General features: G+C 41.4%; 1 protein-coding gene across 1 annotated transcript in view; it reads left to right on the forward strand.

The window, feature by feature from the left end:
- LOC106571863 (tyrosine-protein kinase receptor) overlaps positions 1 to 20910 on the forward strand; it is a 106535-nt gene that overhangs the window by 15483 nt on the left and 70142 nt on the right. Inside the window, exons 2-4 of the mRNA XM_014145404.3 lie at positions 11238 to 11327; positions 15392 to 15541; positions 17496 to 17724. Coding sequence (XP_014000879.3) covers positions 11238 to 11327; positions 15392 to 15541; positions 17496 to 17724 — 469 coding nt within the window. The remainder of the gene's footprint in view (positions 1 to 11237; positions 11328 to 15391; positions 15542 to 17495; positions 17725 to 20910) is intronic.

Below are 20910 nucleotides of genomic sequence, written 5' to 3' on the forward strand. Positions count from 1 at the left end.
AAGAAGTGCGGCTTGGCACTTAAATCGACCTTCGCCTCTCCCGAGCCCATCTGGGAGTTGCAGTGATGAGACAAGGTTGTATTTGAATCGCAATTGGGGAGAAAAGGGAAGTACATTTTTTAAAATAAAAAGTAGGCACTTATTCTAAAATCCTGATCTGCGTTAGCAAGGGAACCCAATGTCCAGAAGTTACTTCTATTTTAAGCTCATGGGAGTGTTATTCCTCCATGTTTTCTTCAAATGGTGATAAAGTATACCCCTGTGGTTAAATGTGTTTGACAGTAGTGGGTTTGATCAGCACCAAGCTCATTTGTCAGGATAAATTGTCCAGGTCATATCACCACAAAAAATTCCTTTGTGAATAAAGAATCATCATGATTTCTTTTTGGCAGGTCTTGTTAGATTCATCAAAGCATGTGTTGTTGACAGTAGTCATTGGTTAAACTATTTATACTACTTGGACCTTCAGCTAATAGGAAAAGGCTATAAAAGGTAATAACACTGATGCTCAGAACATTTTGATATGATTCTGGGATCTTTATGTAGACTGTCTTGAGAGTAAATTGACTGTCTTGAGAGTTTTTTGTTGTGCTGTTTTCAGTTTCCAGTCTTATTCAGTTCCGGTTGTTTATAGTCAGTAAAGAACTTTATAGCTTTGTTTATTTTCTAATGACCTATGAAAGATGGTAATGAGTGAGTTGTACAGGCATTTAATGGTGCATTGGAAGAACAGCACCATGGTCTAGGCCTTTTAGCTCCAGTAAATTGCCCATGCACTGTCAAAGCTCTATTATTAGTGTATCCCTCTGGACATCCCCTCTCAGTGGGCACAGGACCATTCTTTCTTGACATCCTGCAGAGCTTCTAACACCAACATGTGTGATATGTGTAGCCTTTTCTGGATGAATAGACAGTGGATGACTCAAACAGTATAAACCCAGCAAACAGAGGATGTCCTGACGACGTTAGGCAACCATTCTGCGATGTCCCGTGGAGGTCTTAACTACTCATTATTGTTTGCAGTGTAAACTAGTGTCAGTTGGGAATTATGCAGACCACTGATTCCAGTTGATGTCTCTCTATAATTAATCATACCTCAGGATTTGGATATGGTTTTCATTAAAACAAGGTTGGAAATAAATGGCTCCCTTCCAAAGATCTTTTCTGTGAATGACTTAATTTTCTTGCAGATGAGATCAAATATTATACATTTTGGGCACTCTTTTGGTCAGAATACAGTTTGGAAATACCTGAAATAGCTCAGTATTGCTTTATTACCGAGCGTGTTGAGAGCATCAAGTTTTTTGGTCTTCAAATCTCTAAAATGGTCCACACAGGCGCACAGTCATGAAGAAGGCACTACAACACCTCTGTCATCTCAGGAGGGTTGAAAAGGTTTGGCAGGGGCCCTTGATCGCATGGCGCTACAGATGGTGGTGCGGACAGCCCAGTACATCACTGTGGCCGAGCTCCCTGCCATCCAGTACCTCTATATCAGGCAGTGGGAAAGGAAGGTCTGGAAAATCACTAAAGACTCCAGCCACCTAAGCCATAGAATCTTCTCTCTGCTTACGCATGGCAAGCAGTACCGTTGCATAAAGTCTGACACCAACAGGCTCCCAAACAGCTTCTATCCCCAAGCCACAAGACTGCCAAATAGCTAACAAAATGGCTACACAGACTATTTCAGTTGACCATTTTATTTATATTTTATTTATATATTTTTTACAAGTCTCTACACGCACTCACAGGGCCCTACACACTCATGCACACTGACACTCCAACACACACACAAACGCTCACTTAATTTGGTCACACACATAATATGAAGATATATTTATACTGACTCTACACACACACACCCACTCACATACAATCATCATATATGCTGCTGCTATTCTGTTTATCATATATCCTGATGCTTAGTCACCTTACCCCTATACATATCTACAGTGCCGTCAGAAAGTTTTCATACCCCTTGACTTATTCCACATTTTGTTGCGTTACAGCCGGAATTCAAAACAGATTCATTACATTTTAACATCTTGACCATGTTCTGTTATAATATCCACCCGGCACAGCCAGAAGAGGACTGGCCACCCCTCATAGCCTGGTTCCTCTCTAGGTTTCTTCCTAGGTTTTTGGCCTTTCTAGGGAGTTTTTCCTAGGGAGTTTTTCCTAGCCACCGTGCTTCTTTCACATGCATTGCTTGCTGTTTGGGGTTTTAGGCTGGGTTTCTGTACAGCACTTTGAGATATCAGCTGATGTACGAAGGGCTATATAAATAAATTTGATTTGATTTGATTCATATATTTTTTACACACCCATTTACACACAACATCCCATAATCACAAAGTGAAAACATGTTTTGGAAATGTTTGCTAACTTATAAAATATTCAATACAGAAATATTTGAATTAGGTAAGTGTTTACAGCCCTGAGTCAATGCTTTGGATAAAAGCACCTTTTGCAGTGTGCGTCTTTCCAGGTAAGTCTCTAAGAGTTTTCCACACCAGATTGTGCAACAATAGTCTGTTATTCTTTTCACAATTCTTCAAGCTCTGTCAAATTGTTTGTTGATCATTGCTATACAACAATTTTCAGGTCTTGCCATAAATGTTCAAGTACGTTTAAGCCAAAACCTCCCTGGTCTTTGTAGTTGAATCTGTGTTTGAAATTCACTGCTCGACTGAGGGACCTTACAGATAACTGTATGTGTGGGGTACAGACATGAGGAAGTCATTAAACACTATTATTGCACACAGATTGAGTCCATGCAACTTATTATGTGACTTGTAAAGCATATCTTTATCCATGAACTCATTTAGGCTTGCCATCAGAATGGGGTTGAATACTTAGAGACTCAAGACATTTCAGCTTTTCATTTTTAATGAATGAGTAAACATTTTTAAAAATGTAATTCCACTTAGACATTATGGTGTATTATGTGTAGGCGTAGTGATAAAAAAATCGAATCCATTTTAAATTCAGACTGTAACACAACAAAATGTGGAAAAAGGAAAGTGGTGTGAATACTTTCTGAAGTCACTGTACCTATATCACTCCAGTATCTCTTCACATTGTAAATATGGTACTGGAACTGACTGAGCCTGTATATAGAATACTTCCATTTTTGTGCTCTTCTTATTTCTTATTTTTCCTTTGTTTTTGTTCTATCTTGTGTTATTTTTAGTACTACATTGATATTGATTACGGCATTGTTGGGTTTGGAGCTTGCAAGAAAGGCATTTCACTGTACTTGTGCATGTGACATTACAACTTGAAACTTGAAACTAACCGAGTATGTACTGTTACCCTTGGAAGAAAAATGGACTTTGAAAATATAATGAGGAAAACACTCCAGTGTGAGAACTGTGGGCTACAGTTTTCCCTGAAAATCTTCAAGTCCATTTTGTATGGCAATTTAAATGTTTTTCTGTAGGTGTTTCTTCTGTTTATCAGACGTCGTCAGAGCATGGAAGGTGTGAGGTGAAATTTAAGTCATGCAATCAATTAAAATCACTCAATCGTACCCAAAAGGCTCTTATCAAGAGTAAACATTCAACATTGTTACCAAGTGTGGGGTTTTTGTAGTATGTGCCTGGTTCACCAGGAATAACCTTTTAAGTTTGACTAGATGTGCAGCACGGCAGGGGGGTTATGAACCAAGGTTTATGTGATGGAGCTGAAATACTGTCCAAATCAAATTTTGTCCGTAAACAGACCAGCCAGCTGGTCTGCGCATGCTCTGTGGACACGGCTAGGGATGCCGCTTGGGCCAGCAGCCTTGCGAGGGTTAACATGTTTAAATGTTTTACTCACATTGGCCACGGAGAAGGAGAGCCCACAGTCTTTGGTAGCGGGCCGTGTCAGTGGCACTGTATTGTACTAAAAGTGCGCAAAGAAGTTGTTTAATTTGTTTGGAAGCAAGACGTCGATGTCTCCGACGGGGCTGGTTTTCTTTTTGTAATCCGTGATTGTCTGTAGACCATGCCACATACGTCTCGCGTTTGAGCCGTTGAATTGCGACTCCTCTTTGTCTCTATACTGACACTTTGCTTGTTTGATTGCCTTACGGAGGAAATAACTACACTGTTTGTATTCGGTCATGTTTCCAGTTGCCTTGCCATGATTAAATGTGGTGGTACATGCTTTCAATTTTGTGCAAAAGCTGCCATCAATCCATGGTTTCTGGTTAGGGAAGGTTTTAATTGTCACAGTGGGTACAACATCTCCTATACACTTCCTTATAAACTCGCTCACCGAGTCAGCGTATACGTCATATCCCAGTCTACGTGATCGAAGCAATCTTGAAGCGTGGAATCCGATTGGTCAGACCAGCATTGGATAGACCTAAGCACAGGCGTTTCCTGTTTTAGTTTCTGCCTATAGAAGGGGACCTATCAAGATGGAGTCATGGTCAGATATGCCAAAAGGAAGGCGGGGGAGGGCCTTGTAAGCATCGCAGAAGTTAGAGTAGCAGTGGTTGAGTGTGTTACTCGCTCGTGTACTGCAATCGATATGCTGATAGAATTTAGGTAGCCTTGTTCTCAGATTAGCTTTGTTAAAATCTCCAGCTACAATAAATGCAGCCTCAGGATACATGGTTTCCAATTTGCATAAAGTCCAGTGAAGTTCTTTTATGGACGTCTTGGTATCCGCTTGCTGGGGAATATACATGGCTGTGACGATAACCAAGGAGAGTTCTCTTGGGAGGTAATATGGTCGGCATTTGATTGTGAGGAATTCTAGGTCAGGTGAACAAAAGGACTTGAGTTCTCGTATGTTGTTACAATTACACCATGAGTCGTTAATCATGAAACATACACCCCCGCCCTTCTTCTTACCAGAGAGATGTTTTTTCCTGTCGGCGCGATGCAGTGAAAATCCCGTTGGCTGTACGGACTCCGACAGCATGTCCCCAGCTAGCCATGTACCATCTTTGGTTATGGGATTAAAAAAAGAAGACACCTGTATCATGTCAGATATAGAGTTGAAATGTATTCAATTTTGAGTTTGCATCCCAATATTACACTTTATATACATTACAGAAGACTGAAATATAGCAAAACCATTTGACATAGAAATATTTAGTCAGTTTGTTTTACATTTTTTTAAATATTAATACAATTCCACACATGAGGCCACTAGGTCAATTTACTGCAGGAAAGGGCTACACAGTCAAACAATTCCTTACGCTTTGCCATATTTGGTAGCCAGTAGCTAGCCAACAAGCCAACACACCCAAAGTAAACATACATTTATGAGTTTTAGTGTTTTCTTCAGCATGTTTTTGAACCCACAATTGCTTTATTCTGAAGCCAAGGGCTTTTCTATAGCTTTTGAATCCCAAGCGGTCTCTGAAAAGGGCATATAAACTGAGAAAATATATTGGTGTTTTCAGTGAAACTGCAGCATCTTACTCTAAATACTGTATTTACAGTCTGACCTCACTTAGCGAACTGCTTTTAATAACAACATTTCTCAAGCATGGCCAATGTGACCTTGTCTCTTATGTTTTTATTGGGCATCTGGCAACATACAGACTGTCCATTGTCATGTGAGCTTTTCATACAATACTAGTATTGTCTTATTTTAATTGTCTCTTTTGTCCAGTGTTGTTGAGTTATGCCGACCCACTGTGAAACCCCCTGTCCCTGTTAGTGTGTATTGATCCTAACTGGACCGTGGGGGTGTGTCACATGATTGTTCCATTAACCCCCAGGGCTCTGATTGTTGGCCTTGTGTCCTGTTTCCGGCCCTCCACTCCATAGAGCTAAAACTGTCATGTCCAGTTTATTTTTGTGTGAATGTGTTGTAGTCACAATTTGGTGATGGTTGTTTCTAATTTGGCTTGCTTTCTATAATTAATCTGTTTATTCACATTTGATCTATTTCAACCCTTTCTGCTGAATTCCTGTTTGGGGAGTCAGAGATGTAAAGCCTTTCGGTAGCCTGGAGCCTTCCCCTACAGAACAACCACATAATTGCACGTGGAAAATCACATGATTTCACATTAAATTTCACGTAATTTCATGTTATCACATTAACTTCACATAAGATCACGTGATCACGTGAAATCCATGTGTTTTCTCCGTAATGGTTGAGTCAGAGGGATCAGGAAACATGAGTAGGGCTTTATAGAGGTCTTTGTGTTAAAGCAAGGACCTTGGAAGTCGTCAGCCACTCAGCCTTGTTAAAATGCTCTAAGCCAGAAGGTGGCAGTAACTAGCTGTAATAATGTTGCTATTTTATAGAAATCTCTTGTTAATACTAGCCAGATGGCCACAGCTAGATAACTACCTATCAAGATGATGAAGAAACAGTTTAATTCACTCTCCATAATCCCATATTGCCAGTGCCAGCCCATAGCCAAATGTTTAGCTAGCTAGCTAACTTTAGCATATTCGCTAGCCAGCACAACATAGCTAATTAGCTAGCTAAGGACACTGAACTAACTCGGCAGCTAACACAGGCAGCTGTTTCATGGAAACTAGCTAATCCATTGTGATTTAATTATAATGTAAATACTAGCTACAGTGGTTAGCAAGCTTGGAGGAAGTATTTAGTGTTGTGTGAATTGCGTCTGTGCACTTGGCTACATGTACTATTGTAAAGTGGTTGTTCCACTGGATATCATAAGGTGAATACACCAATTTGTAAGTCGCTCTGGATAAGAGCGTCTGCTAAATGACGTAAATGTAAATGTAAATGTAGCCTACATTAGATATGACGTGTGACTGCCTCATCCGTGGATGTATGGAGAAAATGGCTTATTTCTTTCATTTTTTTGTTGGCTCCCCCACGTGGGTGTTCGTGCTCTCTGATTGGCTCAAAGTCAAGTTGTAGGCCACTGACCAGCATTGCGATTCTGCAAGTAGGAACGGTAGGTTTGTCGCTACCGGGTCGGCAAGCAGCAGGTAATGCTTCTGTTCTAGCAAGAGAAGGAACGGCCTCTCGCTGCAGCCTGGTCTCATGGCTAGACGTAACATATTAAATGTAAAACCCGAGACACTCAAATTAGTATGATATGTTACGTTTGGTATGGTTACATAAGACAGAAGGTTCCTTCCCTTTCCTGCAGTCAATGACCAAAAGCGCCGCCTTTGGCCTCATGGGTGGAATGTTATTAATATTTTTCATAATTTCATAATTAATAAGGATTGTTAAAAAAAGATAGCCCTATTTGGTAAAATAGAAGAACAGCTAAAGAATCTCAGATATAAAATGTGTTTTTATTTGTTTCACACTTTTTTGGTTACTACGTGATTCCATATGTGTTATTTCATAGTTTTGATGTCTTCACTATTATTCTACAATGTATAAATTAGTAAATAAAAAGAAAAACCCTTGAATGAGTAGGTGTGTCAAAACTTTTGACTGGGAAAGTGAAAGGGGAATATCTAGTCAGTTGTACAACTGAATGCATTCAACTGAAATGTGTCTTCCACACTAAAGCAACTTTTTACTCCTGAACTTATTTAGGCTTGCCATAACCTAGGGTTTGAATACTTACTGACTCAAGACATTTCAGCTTTTCTTTTTTAATTTATTTTATTATATTAAAAAAAAAACATAATTCCACTTTGACATTATGGGGTATTGTGTGTAGGCGTAGTGATAAATAAAAGCTACATTTAATCCAGTTTAAATTCAGGCTATAACACAACAAAATGTGGAAAGATTCCAGTGGTGTAAATACTTTCTGAAGGCAATGTATTTTACGTTTCGTATGGTATGTATTAGTTTGTGGATGTCCATCATCCATTTCGTATGATATGTTCCGAGTTAAAATTCGTATGGTCCCGTGTGGCTCAGTTGGTAGAGCGTGGTGTTTGCAACGCCAGGGTTGTGGGTTTGATTCCCACGGGGGACCAGTATGGGAAAAGAAATGTATGCATTCACTACTGTAAGTCGCTCTGGATAAGAGCGTCTGCTAAATGACTAAAATGTAAAAAATTTAAAAATGTATGATAGGTTACGAACTTGCAAAACGTACGATTTGTTATGAATTTGAAAAACAAATGATGTGTTAACAATTACAATTTTCTGTGGCTAACGTTAGCTAGCTATGGTTAACTAGGCTAGGGGTTAGGGTTTGAGGTTAAGGTTAGGTTTAAGGTTAGGAGTTAGGTTAAATGGTTAAGGTTAGGGGAAGGGTTAACTAAAAGGGTTATGGATATGGTTAGGGGAAGGGGAAGGGTTATCTAACATGCAAAGCAGTTGCAATGTAGTTAAAAAGCTGCTAATTAGTTCAAATGCTTAAGTTGTCCGTGACGGGATTCGAACATGCAGCCTTTGGATTGTTATACCTTTGCTTTATACGCGTGACCGACCACCCTCCTTACGTTTTGACTTAACCTTTTACTACAGTACGCTAAATCAGGGTCACACAGACTGCTTCTTAGTAGTCTTAAACAAGTCTACTTGGAAACAAAATAATTTAAAAAAAAGAAGACACCTGCACCATGTCAGATATATAGTTGAAATGTATTCAATTTTGAGTTTGCATCCCAATATTAGACTTTATATACAGTGCCAGAGGAGTTGGGTTAACAAGTCACTTAATAAGTTGCATGGACTCTCTCTGTGTGCAATAATAGTGTTTAACAGGATTTTTGAATGATGACCTCATCTCTATACCTCACACATACAATTATCTGGACTGTCCGTCAGTCGAGTAGTGAATTTCAACCACAGATTCAACCACAAAGACCAGGGAGGTTTTCCAATGCCTCGCAAAGAAGGGCACCTATTGGTATCACACATTTTTAAAAAGCAGACATTGAATATCCCTTTGAGTATGGTGAAGTTATTAATTACACTTTGGATGGTGTATCAATACACTTAGTCACGACAAAGATACAGGAATCCTTCCTAACCTAGTTGCTGGAGAGGAATGAAACTGCTCAGGGATTTCACTATGAGGCCAATGGTGACTTTAAAACAGTTACAGATTGTAATGGCTGTGATAGGATAGAACTGATGATTGATCAACAACATTGTAGTTACTCCACAATACTAACCTAATTGACAGAGTGAAAAGAAGGAAGCGTGTACAGAATAAGAATATTCCAAAACATGCATGTTTGCAACAAGGCACAAAAGTAATACTATAAAGAAAATGTGTCAAAGCAATTAACATTTTCTCCTGAATACAGAATGTTATGTTTGAGTCAAATCCAATACAACACATTTCTGAGTACCACTCAAGTGGTGGCTGCTTCATGTTATGGGTATGCTTGTAATCGTTAAGAACTGGGGAATTTTTCAGAATAAAAAAGACACAGAATGGTGCTAAGCACAGGCAAAATCTTATAGGAAAACCTGTTTCAGTCTGCTTTCCATCAGATACTGGAAGATGAATTCACCTTTCAGCAGGAAAATAACCTAAAACACAAGAGCAAATCTACACTGGAGTTGCTTACCAAGAAGACAGTGAATGTTCCTGAGTGGCCGAGCTACATTTTTTACTTAAATCTGCTTGAAAATCTATGGCAAGACTTCAAAATGGCTGTCTAGCCATGATCAACAACCAATTTGACAGAGCTTGAAGAATTCTTAAAATAATAATGTTCAAATGTTGTACAATCCAGGTGTGCAAAGCTCTTAGAAGCTTTGCATTATAGGGTATGGTGTGTAGATGGGTGAGAAAAAAACATATATTTAATCCATTCTTTATTCAGGCTAACAAAATGAGGAATAAGTCAAGGGGTATGAATACTTTCTGAAGGCACTGTATCATACTAAATGGAGTGTCCCAGATTTACGTACATGTTTCCCACTGTGATAAATACCAATCAGCAGTGAGATTCTAGATGTGTTTCATGCTTTAGAATCCCTAAGCCTCTGTTAAACAGAGCATTCACACTTGCAATATTGCCTGCTGTTTGGTCTTGTTTATGGCTCTTCTGTGAATACTTTATTTATATATATTTTATTGTTAACACATTCTGAAAGCTGCCTTAAGATCCCAGATTACGTTGGATGCCTCCTGTGGTATAAAATAAACAGGCAGTGAAATATGATTTCCAGAATTTGTTTATCCAAGTGGTTTATTTTAATGTAAAACTCACTGACCAGGATTACAGCATGATCCCCTCCACCCTCATTTAACTGAGTAAGTGTGGACAAGTTGTAGCTAAAGGGTTTACTTAATAATTAAGTTCAGCTGATGCTATTGAAATGTAAGGACAGATTCAGGGAGGAGGCATTCCTAACTACTACGAATAAGAGAAAGATCTTAATGTCCCATCCTCTATAAATGATCTAAAGGTTTTATTGCCAAGTCTAAAAGACAGGCCCAGCCTTTTGTGTTTGTTCTGTGTTGTTAATTTATGTCAACAAGAGGACTTAATATGCTGTATGTCAATCCAGAGAGAAGGTTATGAGCTGTTATGTTATGGTTACCTTGTATGGAACTTATTGTCCCGGTTTTTCATGAAAACTAATTTGGGATATTCAATAAATGGGTACCATGAAAATAACTTGTATTTAAAGGCCTCGTCAGGGAACATTGAGTAAGGGAAAGGGGGCTGCCTAGTCAGTTGTACAACTGAGTGCCTTCATCTGAAATGGGTCTTCCACATTTAACCCAACCCCTCTGAATCAGAGTCGCGGTGGGCTGCCTAAATCAACATTCACAGCACCTGGGGAACAGTGGATTAACTGCCTTGCTCAGGGGAAGATCAACAGATTTTTACTTTGTCAGCTCAGAGATTCAATCCAGCAACCTTTCGGTTACTGGCCCAAAACTCTAACCACTAGGCTACCTGCCGCCCCTACACGCTAACCACTAGGTTACCTGCCGCCCCTACACGCTAACCACTAGGTTACCTGCCGCCCCTACACTCTAACCACTAGGCTACCTGCCACCCCTACACACTAACCACTAGGTTACCTGCCGCCCCTACACTCTAACCACTAGGCTACCTGCCGTAAGCCAACTATACTTAAGTTTGATGGATCTGTTTGTCATTATATTATTTTGCGTCAGTGGCGTCTTCAGTAATCTACTTGTCTTGATTGAACTGGCTGTTCATGCAGCTGTGTTGATCTACAGGCCCCAGGGTAGGCAATATCTCTCATTTGAACTTTAAAATGGAAGGACAGCCTGATGTCCCACTGTCTAATAGTCCTCTGCTGTCAACCATGTTGTGTGGAAACACTAGGGACACACAGTCAATAAAAACAATCATGTAACCACTTGTCTCTCTATTTCGCTCTCTCGCTTTCAGTTGGCAGCTCCAGTCATGCTCTACTGGACAAGTCCCTGGAGGCGAACTTCATGTTTCCCCATCACTTGAGTCCTGACGACAAGAGCCAAAGTAAGAATCATCCACACCAAGCTGTTTGTCATTTGGAGACCTGGAGAAGAAGCATGATTTACTTATTAAATCAATCACATAGAGCTCTCTCCCATATCGTTAGTATGAAATATTCAGTGTCTACAGATCTTAATTTAATCACCCTTTTGTTGCTGATCATTTTCCTGCACAGAAGGAAATGCAAACTTGTAGTGTATTTGAGTTTTAGAAATGCTTATAATCCACGTAATAATTCACATTTCCTGTTCGTGCAGGATTATTTTCCTGCTGTAGATTACTGGCTCAAATTAAGTTCCTACATCTGTATGGAACCCAACCTGTTTAGTTTCATTAATGATAATGTGTGTCAGGGACAATGGGTTCCGGTTTCTGTTACTATTAAATGTGTTGCCTTATAGGGCTGCCGTTTCTCTTATGTGTGGTCTGCAGAGAGTGAATCAATGTAATTTAAACTATAGAAAGCACTAATCAAATAGTTTGTCATAGCTGTTACAACATTGTAATGTGTTCAAAGCTCACGTTGGCAGTCGCGTTTGTTCTAAATGAGACTTTGCGCATTAAATGAAGACCCTGATGAAATTGAGCTTCACACAAAAATCCTCATCTGCGTGTTTTATGTACGACCAAAACATGTCTTAAATTTTTCACTTAACCACTTACATTCTAGTATTTCTGTGTCCCAGAGGAAAGAGATGTGGTTGTCTTATTAGTGGTTTCACTCCTTCAGGACACATCACATGACTCCCTCCACATTCACTTGGGTTAGATTAGGATTGTTAGATTCAACATGCCAATTATGGAGCCCTTAAAAATGTATATTTTCCTTTTCCAGACTGACATTCCCTGGTCTTCTCTGATTATATTGGAGTTGTTTTTATGTTTGATCATTCACAAATCACTAGTTGGTGCTACAGTAGGCTTCATCAGACACCAAGGAACGTGCTTAGTCTGCACTATAAAGCAATTTTGAATTATTTTGTCGGTGTCTTGTTGGAGACATGCCTCATATCTTGCACTGTACTTTGGGAAAGTTAAAGCGCTAATGGAATCAGTCTGAAACAGCTCAGAACACTAAGCAGGGTTTCTAAGGTCATTTTAATCGAGCTTGGTTGATGAGAAGAAAGTGTATTGTATGTACTGACATGAGTCATTTGTACGTGAGTGTCACGTCCTGACCAGTAAAAGGGATTATTTGTCATTGTAGTTTGGTCAGGGCGTGGCAGGGAGTGTTTGTTTTGTGTGTTTCGGTGTTTTTGTTTTAGGTTCTATGTTTTCTATTTCTATGTTTATATCTAGTTTTCTATTTCTATGTTGGGTTTTTGGCAATAACCTCCAATTAGAGGACGCTGGTTGTCGTTGTCTCTAATTGGAGGCCATATTTAGTTGTGTTGGTTTCACCTGTGTTTTGTGGGTGGTTATTTTCTGTGTAGCCTGGGAGCCTTATGGAACTGTTTTCGTCGTTTGTTTATTTTGTTTAAGTGTTTGCTTTAAATAAATTAAGAAGATGAGCACTTTACCCGCTGCGCCTTGGTCCAATCCTTACGACGCCCTTGACAGAACCACCCACCAAAAAAGGACCAAGCAGCGGAAGAAGGAGCAACAGGAGAGATATTTGTAGTTGTGGACATGGGAGAAGGTTTTAGACGGAAAGGGACCCTGGAGGCAGGCTGGGGAGTACCGGCGACCAAAGGAGGAACTGGAGGCAGCAAAGGCAGAGCGGCGCTATTATGAGGCGCTGTATAGGCCCAAAGGCAAGTGCGAGAGGCAGCCCCAAAACATTTTTTGGGGGGGGCACACGGGGAGTTGTGCAGAGTTGCTGTGGAGTCCTGAGCCAACTCCTCGTGCTTACTGTGGGGAGCGGGTGACGAGGAGAGCACCGAGCTACGCAGAAATGCGCACGGTGTCGCCCATACGCACGCACAGTCCGGTGCGGCCAATAAGGGCTCTGCAGCGTTGCTGGGTGAGAGTTGGCCGGCAGCCAGGAAGAAGTGTGCCGGCACAACGCATCTGGTCTCCAGTGCATCTCCTCGGCCCAGTTTACCTTGCGCCTGCTCTACGCACGGCAGCCCTCATTCCCCAGCACATCCCAGTTTGCCCTGTGCCAGTGCTCCGCCCGTGCCGGGCTATAGTGACCATCCAGCCAGGACGGGTTGTGCAGGCCGTGCGCTCCAGACCTCCAGTGCGTCTCCAAGACCCAGTGTACCTTGTGCCTGCTCCGCGTACTCTTCCTCCAGTGCGCCACCATAGCCCAGTACGTCCTGTTCCTGCTCCCCGCACTAGCCTGAAGGTGCGTGTTACTAGTCTGGCACCTCCTATGCCAGCCCCACGCATCAGGCCTCCAGCGACGCTCCTCAGCCCGGAGCCTCCAGCAACGCTCCTCAGCCCGTAGTCTCGAGCGACGCTCCTCAGCCCTCCAGCGACACTCCCCAGCCTAGAGTCTTCTGAACGGGAGCTACGCCCAGAGCCAGAGCCACCTCCGTAGTGGGAGGATTGGGAAGGGGGGGTGTAGCACAGGGACCGTCGTTGACGGTGGCCACCCTCCTTTTCCTCCCTTTAAGTTTGGTTTGTTTTTGTGGGGTTTTTGTTTGAGGTACGTTCGGGGTCTGCACCTTTGGGGGGGGGGGGGGGGTACTGTCACGTCCTGACCAGTAAAAGGGGTTATTTGTCATTGTAGTTTTGTCAGGGCGTGGCAGGGGGTGTTTGTTTTGTGTGTTTCATTGTTTTTGGTTTAGGTTCTATGTTTTCTATGTTTATATCTAGTTTTCTATTTCTATGTTGGGTTTTTGGCAATGACCTCCAATTAGAGGCAGCTGGTTGTCGTTGTCTCTAATTGGAGGCCATATTTAGTTGTTTGTTTCACTTGTGTTTTGTGGGTGGTTATTTTCTGTATAGCCTGGGAGCCTTATGGAACTGTTTTCGTCATTTGTTTAAGTGTTTTCTTTAAATAAATTAAGAAGATGAGCACGTGACCCGCTGTGCCTTGGTCCAATCCTTACGACGCCCTTGACTGTGAGTGTGGGGTTTTAGGCTGGGTTTCTGTACAGCACTTTAAGATATCAGCTGATGTAAGAAGGGCTATATAAATACATTTGATTTGATTAGTAGCATTATGTTAAATTATGGCTTTTTGTTAAGGCTCAGATATGCTTTATAATGGGTTTTCAATGTTAAACTAAAAAGACAATTTCAACTAATTATGCTGTATGCCTGTATCTGGTTTGGCGTCTGCTGTTCTTGGAGATAGTCAGAGTGGTCTACTTATTGCCATGGTCTGAGTCTGGTAAATATGCTCTCAGGTAATGGGGCAGCAGGTAGCCTAGTGGTTAGAGTGTTGGGCCAGTAACCGAAAGGTTGCTAGATTGAATCCCTAAACTGACAAGGTAAAATTCTGTCGTTCTGCCCCTGAACAAGGCAGTTAACGCACTGTTCCTAGGCCGTTATTGTAAATAAGAACTTGTTCTTAACTGACTTGACTAGTTAAATTTCAAAAATAATGCATGTCAGAAAGCTCCTTTGGTACAAGTGGAAAGTGTTGGTAACTGCTGTGAGGCTAGCAATTATGTGGATCACTCTGCATCACTTGTTTGAATATGTTGACAGTAGAAACAGTAAAGCCTTCTAACTGTGGTAACAGTACCAAGGACACTGTTTCTACTCTAGCCAATTTACTGTAACCATAATGGTTTCAAATGATAATTGCCCTGAGCATTTGAAGTTTTTACTTCTGTTAGGAGCTGTTGGTGGAGTATATACTTAAGTCGTTGTGATGTCCTCATTTCATCATATTTCTGAAGCAGGCTGCCATGTTGGCCTAATTTGGCATCAGATGAGGATCATTAGTTCCATGCGTTTCTGTCATTCATTTGTAGAATTAATTTAAATGAATTTAATTACAATCAGGTGCAGTTTCCCTCTTAATTTCCATGTTGATGTGAATTAATACAGTACTGAACACAGTACAATAGAAATGACATCATGCAGTGGCCAATGTTTAACAAGAATGTGTGGCCAGAACATAGAGTCAGTCTCAGACATAATGGATCTCTTTTTCCTCACTCCTGCAGCTACCTCTTGTGATTTTGAATCGCCTTGCTCTTGGACATTCTCCAATCACAGTGTCAGAAATGACTGGAGGGCCATGTCACCACAGCAACAAAGATCCAGCACACAGGCCATGAAGCCAGTCAGCGACCATTCGGAGGGGAGCTCTGACGGTAAGGGAGGAAGCACAGTCACAAAGAGAATACTCCATGTGTGTTTCACTCACACCTTTAATGTGCTATTCCTTTCATCTCACTGAGAGCATAGTGTAGTATACTGTGTCGTGTCTTTGGCATCATTAAAAGTGAAGACTGGTATTTTATCAAATCAATTCTCTGTAATTATTATTACATGATTAAATGAATCATGTAAATGTAATTAACTAGGAAGTCGGGGCACCACGGAAAATCTTCAGATTACAAAGTTATGATTTTTTTTACATTTTGTACAAAGATATTTTAATATCTGATCAATTAGTCTTCTATTAATAAATTATTCTTTACCTCTCATCAGTCTCATTCCAAACGTCGTAAATTGTTGGTTATCTGCACAAACCCAGCCTTTACTGTGAATCATCCATACACCAATTTGCTTAATCATTTATTTACTAACTAACTAAATAATCACAGAAATGCATAAACAAACATATGTTACTAAGAAATGATAGGGAAGATTCCCTAGTGGGCTAAGCTGATATGACAGCTTGGTGGACAAAGGGAAGTGGGTGTGGACTGAAAGAGAGCGGGAAAGACAAAAGGCATCACTACACACAGTTGATAATTATATTAATTGAAATGCTAAGCCTTTGCACATGAATGCTCACTCATTCAGGAGTAATTGCAGTCAATATATATTTACACCCATGTGTCGTGATCTTCTCTGTTGGAATCCGGTCCGTCTGCTGGAGAGTTCCGAGTCTCTCTCTTTCTGTTTCCCTGAAGATCAAATTATTTTGTGGTTAGAATGGATACTTCAGAGTACCATTCAGAAATATTCTCATAGATAGATGTTTCGGCGGTTGTCGGTATTCGCATCCCAGGTTTACATAATTTCTAGCTGCAGACTAGTAATTAGTATTTAAGATTTTTCTCTTATTCGGTAGGGTTCGATAGTCTCAGAGTTTAACAATTTCCAGCCGTGTAGCCAATGCTCCACATGGTATGGTCAGGAATTCAATAACTATTCGCAATCACAGCTCACGCTGTGGGTTTGCTCAGTCTTGGTACTCTAACCTGTGCCACCTCAGCTGACACTGAGGTATGCATGGTCTAAAGAGGATTTCCTCAGGAGGGGGTTTTATTCGTAACAATAGGAAAGGGCTGTTCCATGACGACGGATTATGTCTGTGCTCACGGGGGCAGGCCAATGACTTAGTTAAACTTTAAAGGGAATACAATTCTCTCACATTAAAGGTTTAACATCACATTACATCATTTCACAAATAGTTTAATCTTTACTCATTCATTTCATACAATAATTAGATGCAAACCTCATAACGGAGGCACCTGTATAAACAGAGTTAGGTAATGTAGCTGTATTGTCTTTCATGAGGTCACAAACATGAAGAAAAAAACTGACCGGGTCGTAGCTGGCTTCTCCACTGACCGTTTACACATTCTCCAAAACATGGATATTGTTCAGTTCTCAAATTCTGTGATGTAGTAGAAGTTCCTTTGTTCTACTGTGAAACTCTCTCTCTCTATACTGCATGGCCGGGGGAGAGGGTCTCAGCCAGGAATTTACGGCCTGAGATAACAGAACCTGGGTTTAGGAGAGAGTGAGACAGAGGGGGAAGGCACAATCTATACCCAGAAAGGGCCATGTCATGACAACTGTATTCAGGGAGATGTAATGGAATTGTTTGAGAGATTGTGACGTGTGTTGAGTGCTGGGGGGACCCAGCCAAGAGAAACAGAGCTACGGTGTGTAACACTGTAAGGAGGTCTATGTTCAGTAGGATAATGCAGCATTTTTCCCCTAATCATTTTGATGTGTTGTTTTGCTTTATAATTAACTGAAAATACTGCTTTCAGTCAGAACAATACAAATATTTCGCTATGGGTTGTTTTTTTGTTCAAACACTTCAGATGACTTGATTGTCTGCCCCCCCCCCTTCCCCCATTCTAGGTCACTTCCTGCTTTTGAGTCCCTCCTCTTCCTCCAGGGCGTCTAGGAAGTGTGAATACTACATCACTAGTCCAGTGGTCTACAGTAGTGGCCCACTGTGCCATCTGCAGCTGGCCCGCTTTGAGCTGGGGCCCACCGCTGGAAACCTCTCAGTCTTAGTGAAACCAGTCGAATCAGCGTCTGTCATCAGCACAACAACTCTCAGTAGCAGAGACCAAGATGGCACCAGGTTAGCATGTTTTCATTTTATGCTCATGTTTAGCCTCTTATGTTTTGATTTTATGCTTGTTCACTTTAACATTTCAACAATCTCTCTTTTGTATGCTTACAGTAGTAGCATTTGCTCAACTAGCTTTTTAGTGCGACCATGTGTATCTCACTTGCGGTACTCTACCTTGCATCTTGAGTAAGTTCGTAGTAGGTATATATCAAATCAAACCTTATTTGTCACATGCACTGAATAGAACAAGTGTAAACCTTACTGTGAAATGCTTACTTACAAGCCCTTAACCAACAGTGCAGTTCAAAAAGAGTTAAGAATATATTTACCAAATAAATTAAAGTAAAAAGTAACACAATAAAATAACAATAACGAGGCTATATACAAGGGGTACCGGTACCGAGTCAGTGTGCGGGGGTAAATATTAAACAGCGAGTAGCAGCAGTGTACAAAACAAATGGGGGGGGTTTTCGGCTTTCCTCTGACACCGCCTAATATTGTAGGTCCTGGATGGCAGGAAGCTTGGCCCCAGTGATGTACTGGTCCGTACGCACTACCCTCTGTAGCGCCTTATGGTCAGATGCCGAGCACTTGCCATACCAGGCTGTGATGCAACCGGTCAGGATGCTCTCGATGGTGCAGCTGTAGAACCTTTTGAGGATCTGATGACCCATGCCAAATCTTTTCCGTCTCCTGAGGGGGAAAAGGTTTTGTCGTGCCCTCTTCACGATTGTCTTGGTGTGTTTAGACCATGATAGCAACTGGAACGAGCTGCAACAAACACACAAACTGGACAGTTTTATCTCAATCTCTTCATTCAAAGACTCAAACATGGACACTCTTACTGACAGTTGTGGCTGCTTTTGCGTGATGTATTGTTGTCTCTACCTTCTTGCCCTTTGTGCTGTTGTCTGTGCCCAATAATGTTTGTACCATGTTTTGTGCTGCTACCATGTTGTGTTGCTACCATGTTGTTGTCATGTTGTGTTTCTACCAGGCTGTGTTGTCATGTGTTGCTGCCTTGCTATGTTGTTGTCTTAGGTCTTTCTTTATGTAGTGTTGTGTTGTCTCTCGTCGTGATGTTAGTTTTGTCCTATATATATATATATATATATATATATATATATATATATATATATATATATTTATTTATTTATTTATTAATCCCAGCCCCCGTCTCCGCAGGAGGTCTTTTGCCTTTTGGTAGGGCGTCATTGTAAATAAGAATTTGTTCTTAACTGACTTGCCTAGTTAAATAAAGGTTAAATATAAAAAAAGAAAAAAAAGTATGATAGTTCGTTGGTGATGTGGACACCAAGGAACTTGAAACTCTCGACCTGCTCCACTACAGCCCCGTCGATATGAATGGGGGCCTGTTCGGCCCGCCATAACCTGTAGTCCACGATCATCTCCTTTGTCTTGCTCACATTGAGGGAGAGGTTGTTGTCCTGGGACCACACTGCCAGTTCTCTGACCTCTCTATAGGCTGTCTCACCATTGTCGGTGATCAGGCCTACCACTGTTGTGTTGTCAGCAAACTTATTGATGGTGTTGGAGTTGTTTGGCCATGCAGTCGTGGGTGACCAGGGAGTACAGGAGGGGACTAGGTACACACCCCTGCGGGGCCCTAGCGTTGAGGATCAGCGTGGCAGACGTGTTGTTGCCTACCCTTACCACCTGGGGGCAGCCTGTCAGGAAGTCCAGGATCCAGTTGCAAAGGGAGGTGTTTAGTCCCAGGATCCTTAGCTTAATGATGAGCTTCGTGGGCACTACAGTGTTGAACGCTGAGCTGTAGTCAATGAACAGCATTCTCACATAGGTGTTCCTTTTGTCCAGGTGGGAAAGGGTAGTGTGGAGTGAGATTGTGTCATCTGTGGATCTCTTGGGGCGGTATGCAAATTGGAGTGGGTCAAGGGTATCCCGGAGGATACTGCTGATGTGAGTGATGACCAGCCTTTCAAAGCACTTCATGGCTACCGACGTGAGTGCTACGGGGCGGTAATCATTTAGGCAGGTTACCTTTGTGTTCTTGGGCACAGGGACTATGGTTGTCTGCTTGAAACATGTAGGTATTACAGACTCGGTCAGAGAGAGGTTGAAAATGTCAGTGAAGACACTTGCCAGTTGGTCCGCAAGTGTCTTCACTGACATTTTCAACCTCTCCCTGTCTGAGTCTGTAATACCTACATGTTTCAAGCAGACAACCATAGTCCCTGTGCCCAAGGAAGCAGTACACGTCCTGGTAATCCGTCTGACCCCGTGGCTTTGTGAATGTTGACCTGTTTAAAGGTCTTGCTCACATCAGCTACCAAGAGCGTGTTCACACAGTCTTGACATACAGTAAGTTGTACATATGGCGTGGAAATACCACTACAAATTTGTCTACCTATTCTTGGGCCAATGTTAGACACAGCCATTCTGGGACCAGATAAAAGCATTTTGGTTCCAAATGCAGACCCTGAAAATGAATTTGGACATAAATGGTCTGGACAGTAGCGGGGAGGGGTGGGCTGTGGCAAAGGAAACAACATTATACTCTGGCCTCTTTATTTGTAGAGTAATGGAGTGCTTGTCCATTATGAAAGAGGGTTTAACTCATAGACAGTAAGATGGTGAGTACTAGGGATGACAGGACACCTCAATATGGGGCAGGCACACCGAGGCGAGCGCGGCAGCAGAGAGCACGAAGTAAAGGAGAGTCGCACACTCTAGGAGCTCAGATGCAATAATTGAATAACCTAATAACAAACGTGTCGACAGACAAGCTGACACCTCAGTCACCACTGGAAGCAAGACATCCTGTATAAATAGGACTGGAAATAGAGAAGAAAACAGTTGGAAGTCAACAAAGAATGTACAGTAGTGTTGGATGTAATTTGTTTTCAATGGTTTGGTATGAAACCTTGACTATATACAGGTACATTTGTAGAAAGTAGAGATGAAGAGAGCTGAGGTATTAATAGAAGTGGGCAGTTAAGAGCATCTCTTGAATAAAGGCATACACGTCATGAAAAAAAATAAACTAATCAGGGTTTAATCTTGGATTTGAAAGGTGATGTACACGTATTTCATTTAGCTCTGAAGAAAACAACTTTGGCACATCTCTCTTCTCATATCTTAGTCAATCCACACTACCTAAATTAGTTTGGGAGTCCTCTTCCAACGTGAGCTACCTAATCTATAAATATCCATTGG

This window comes from Salmo salar, chromosome 01 (assembly GCF_965601325.2).
Source record: "Salmo salar chromosome 01, fSalSal1, whole genome shotgun sequence".
Lineage (NCBI taxonomy): Eukaryota > Metazoa > Chordata > Actinopteri > Salmoniformes > Salmonidae > Salmo > Salmo salar.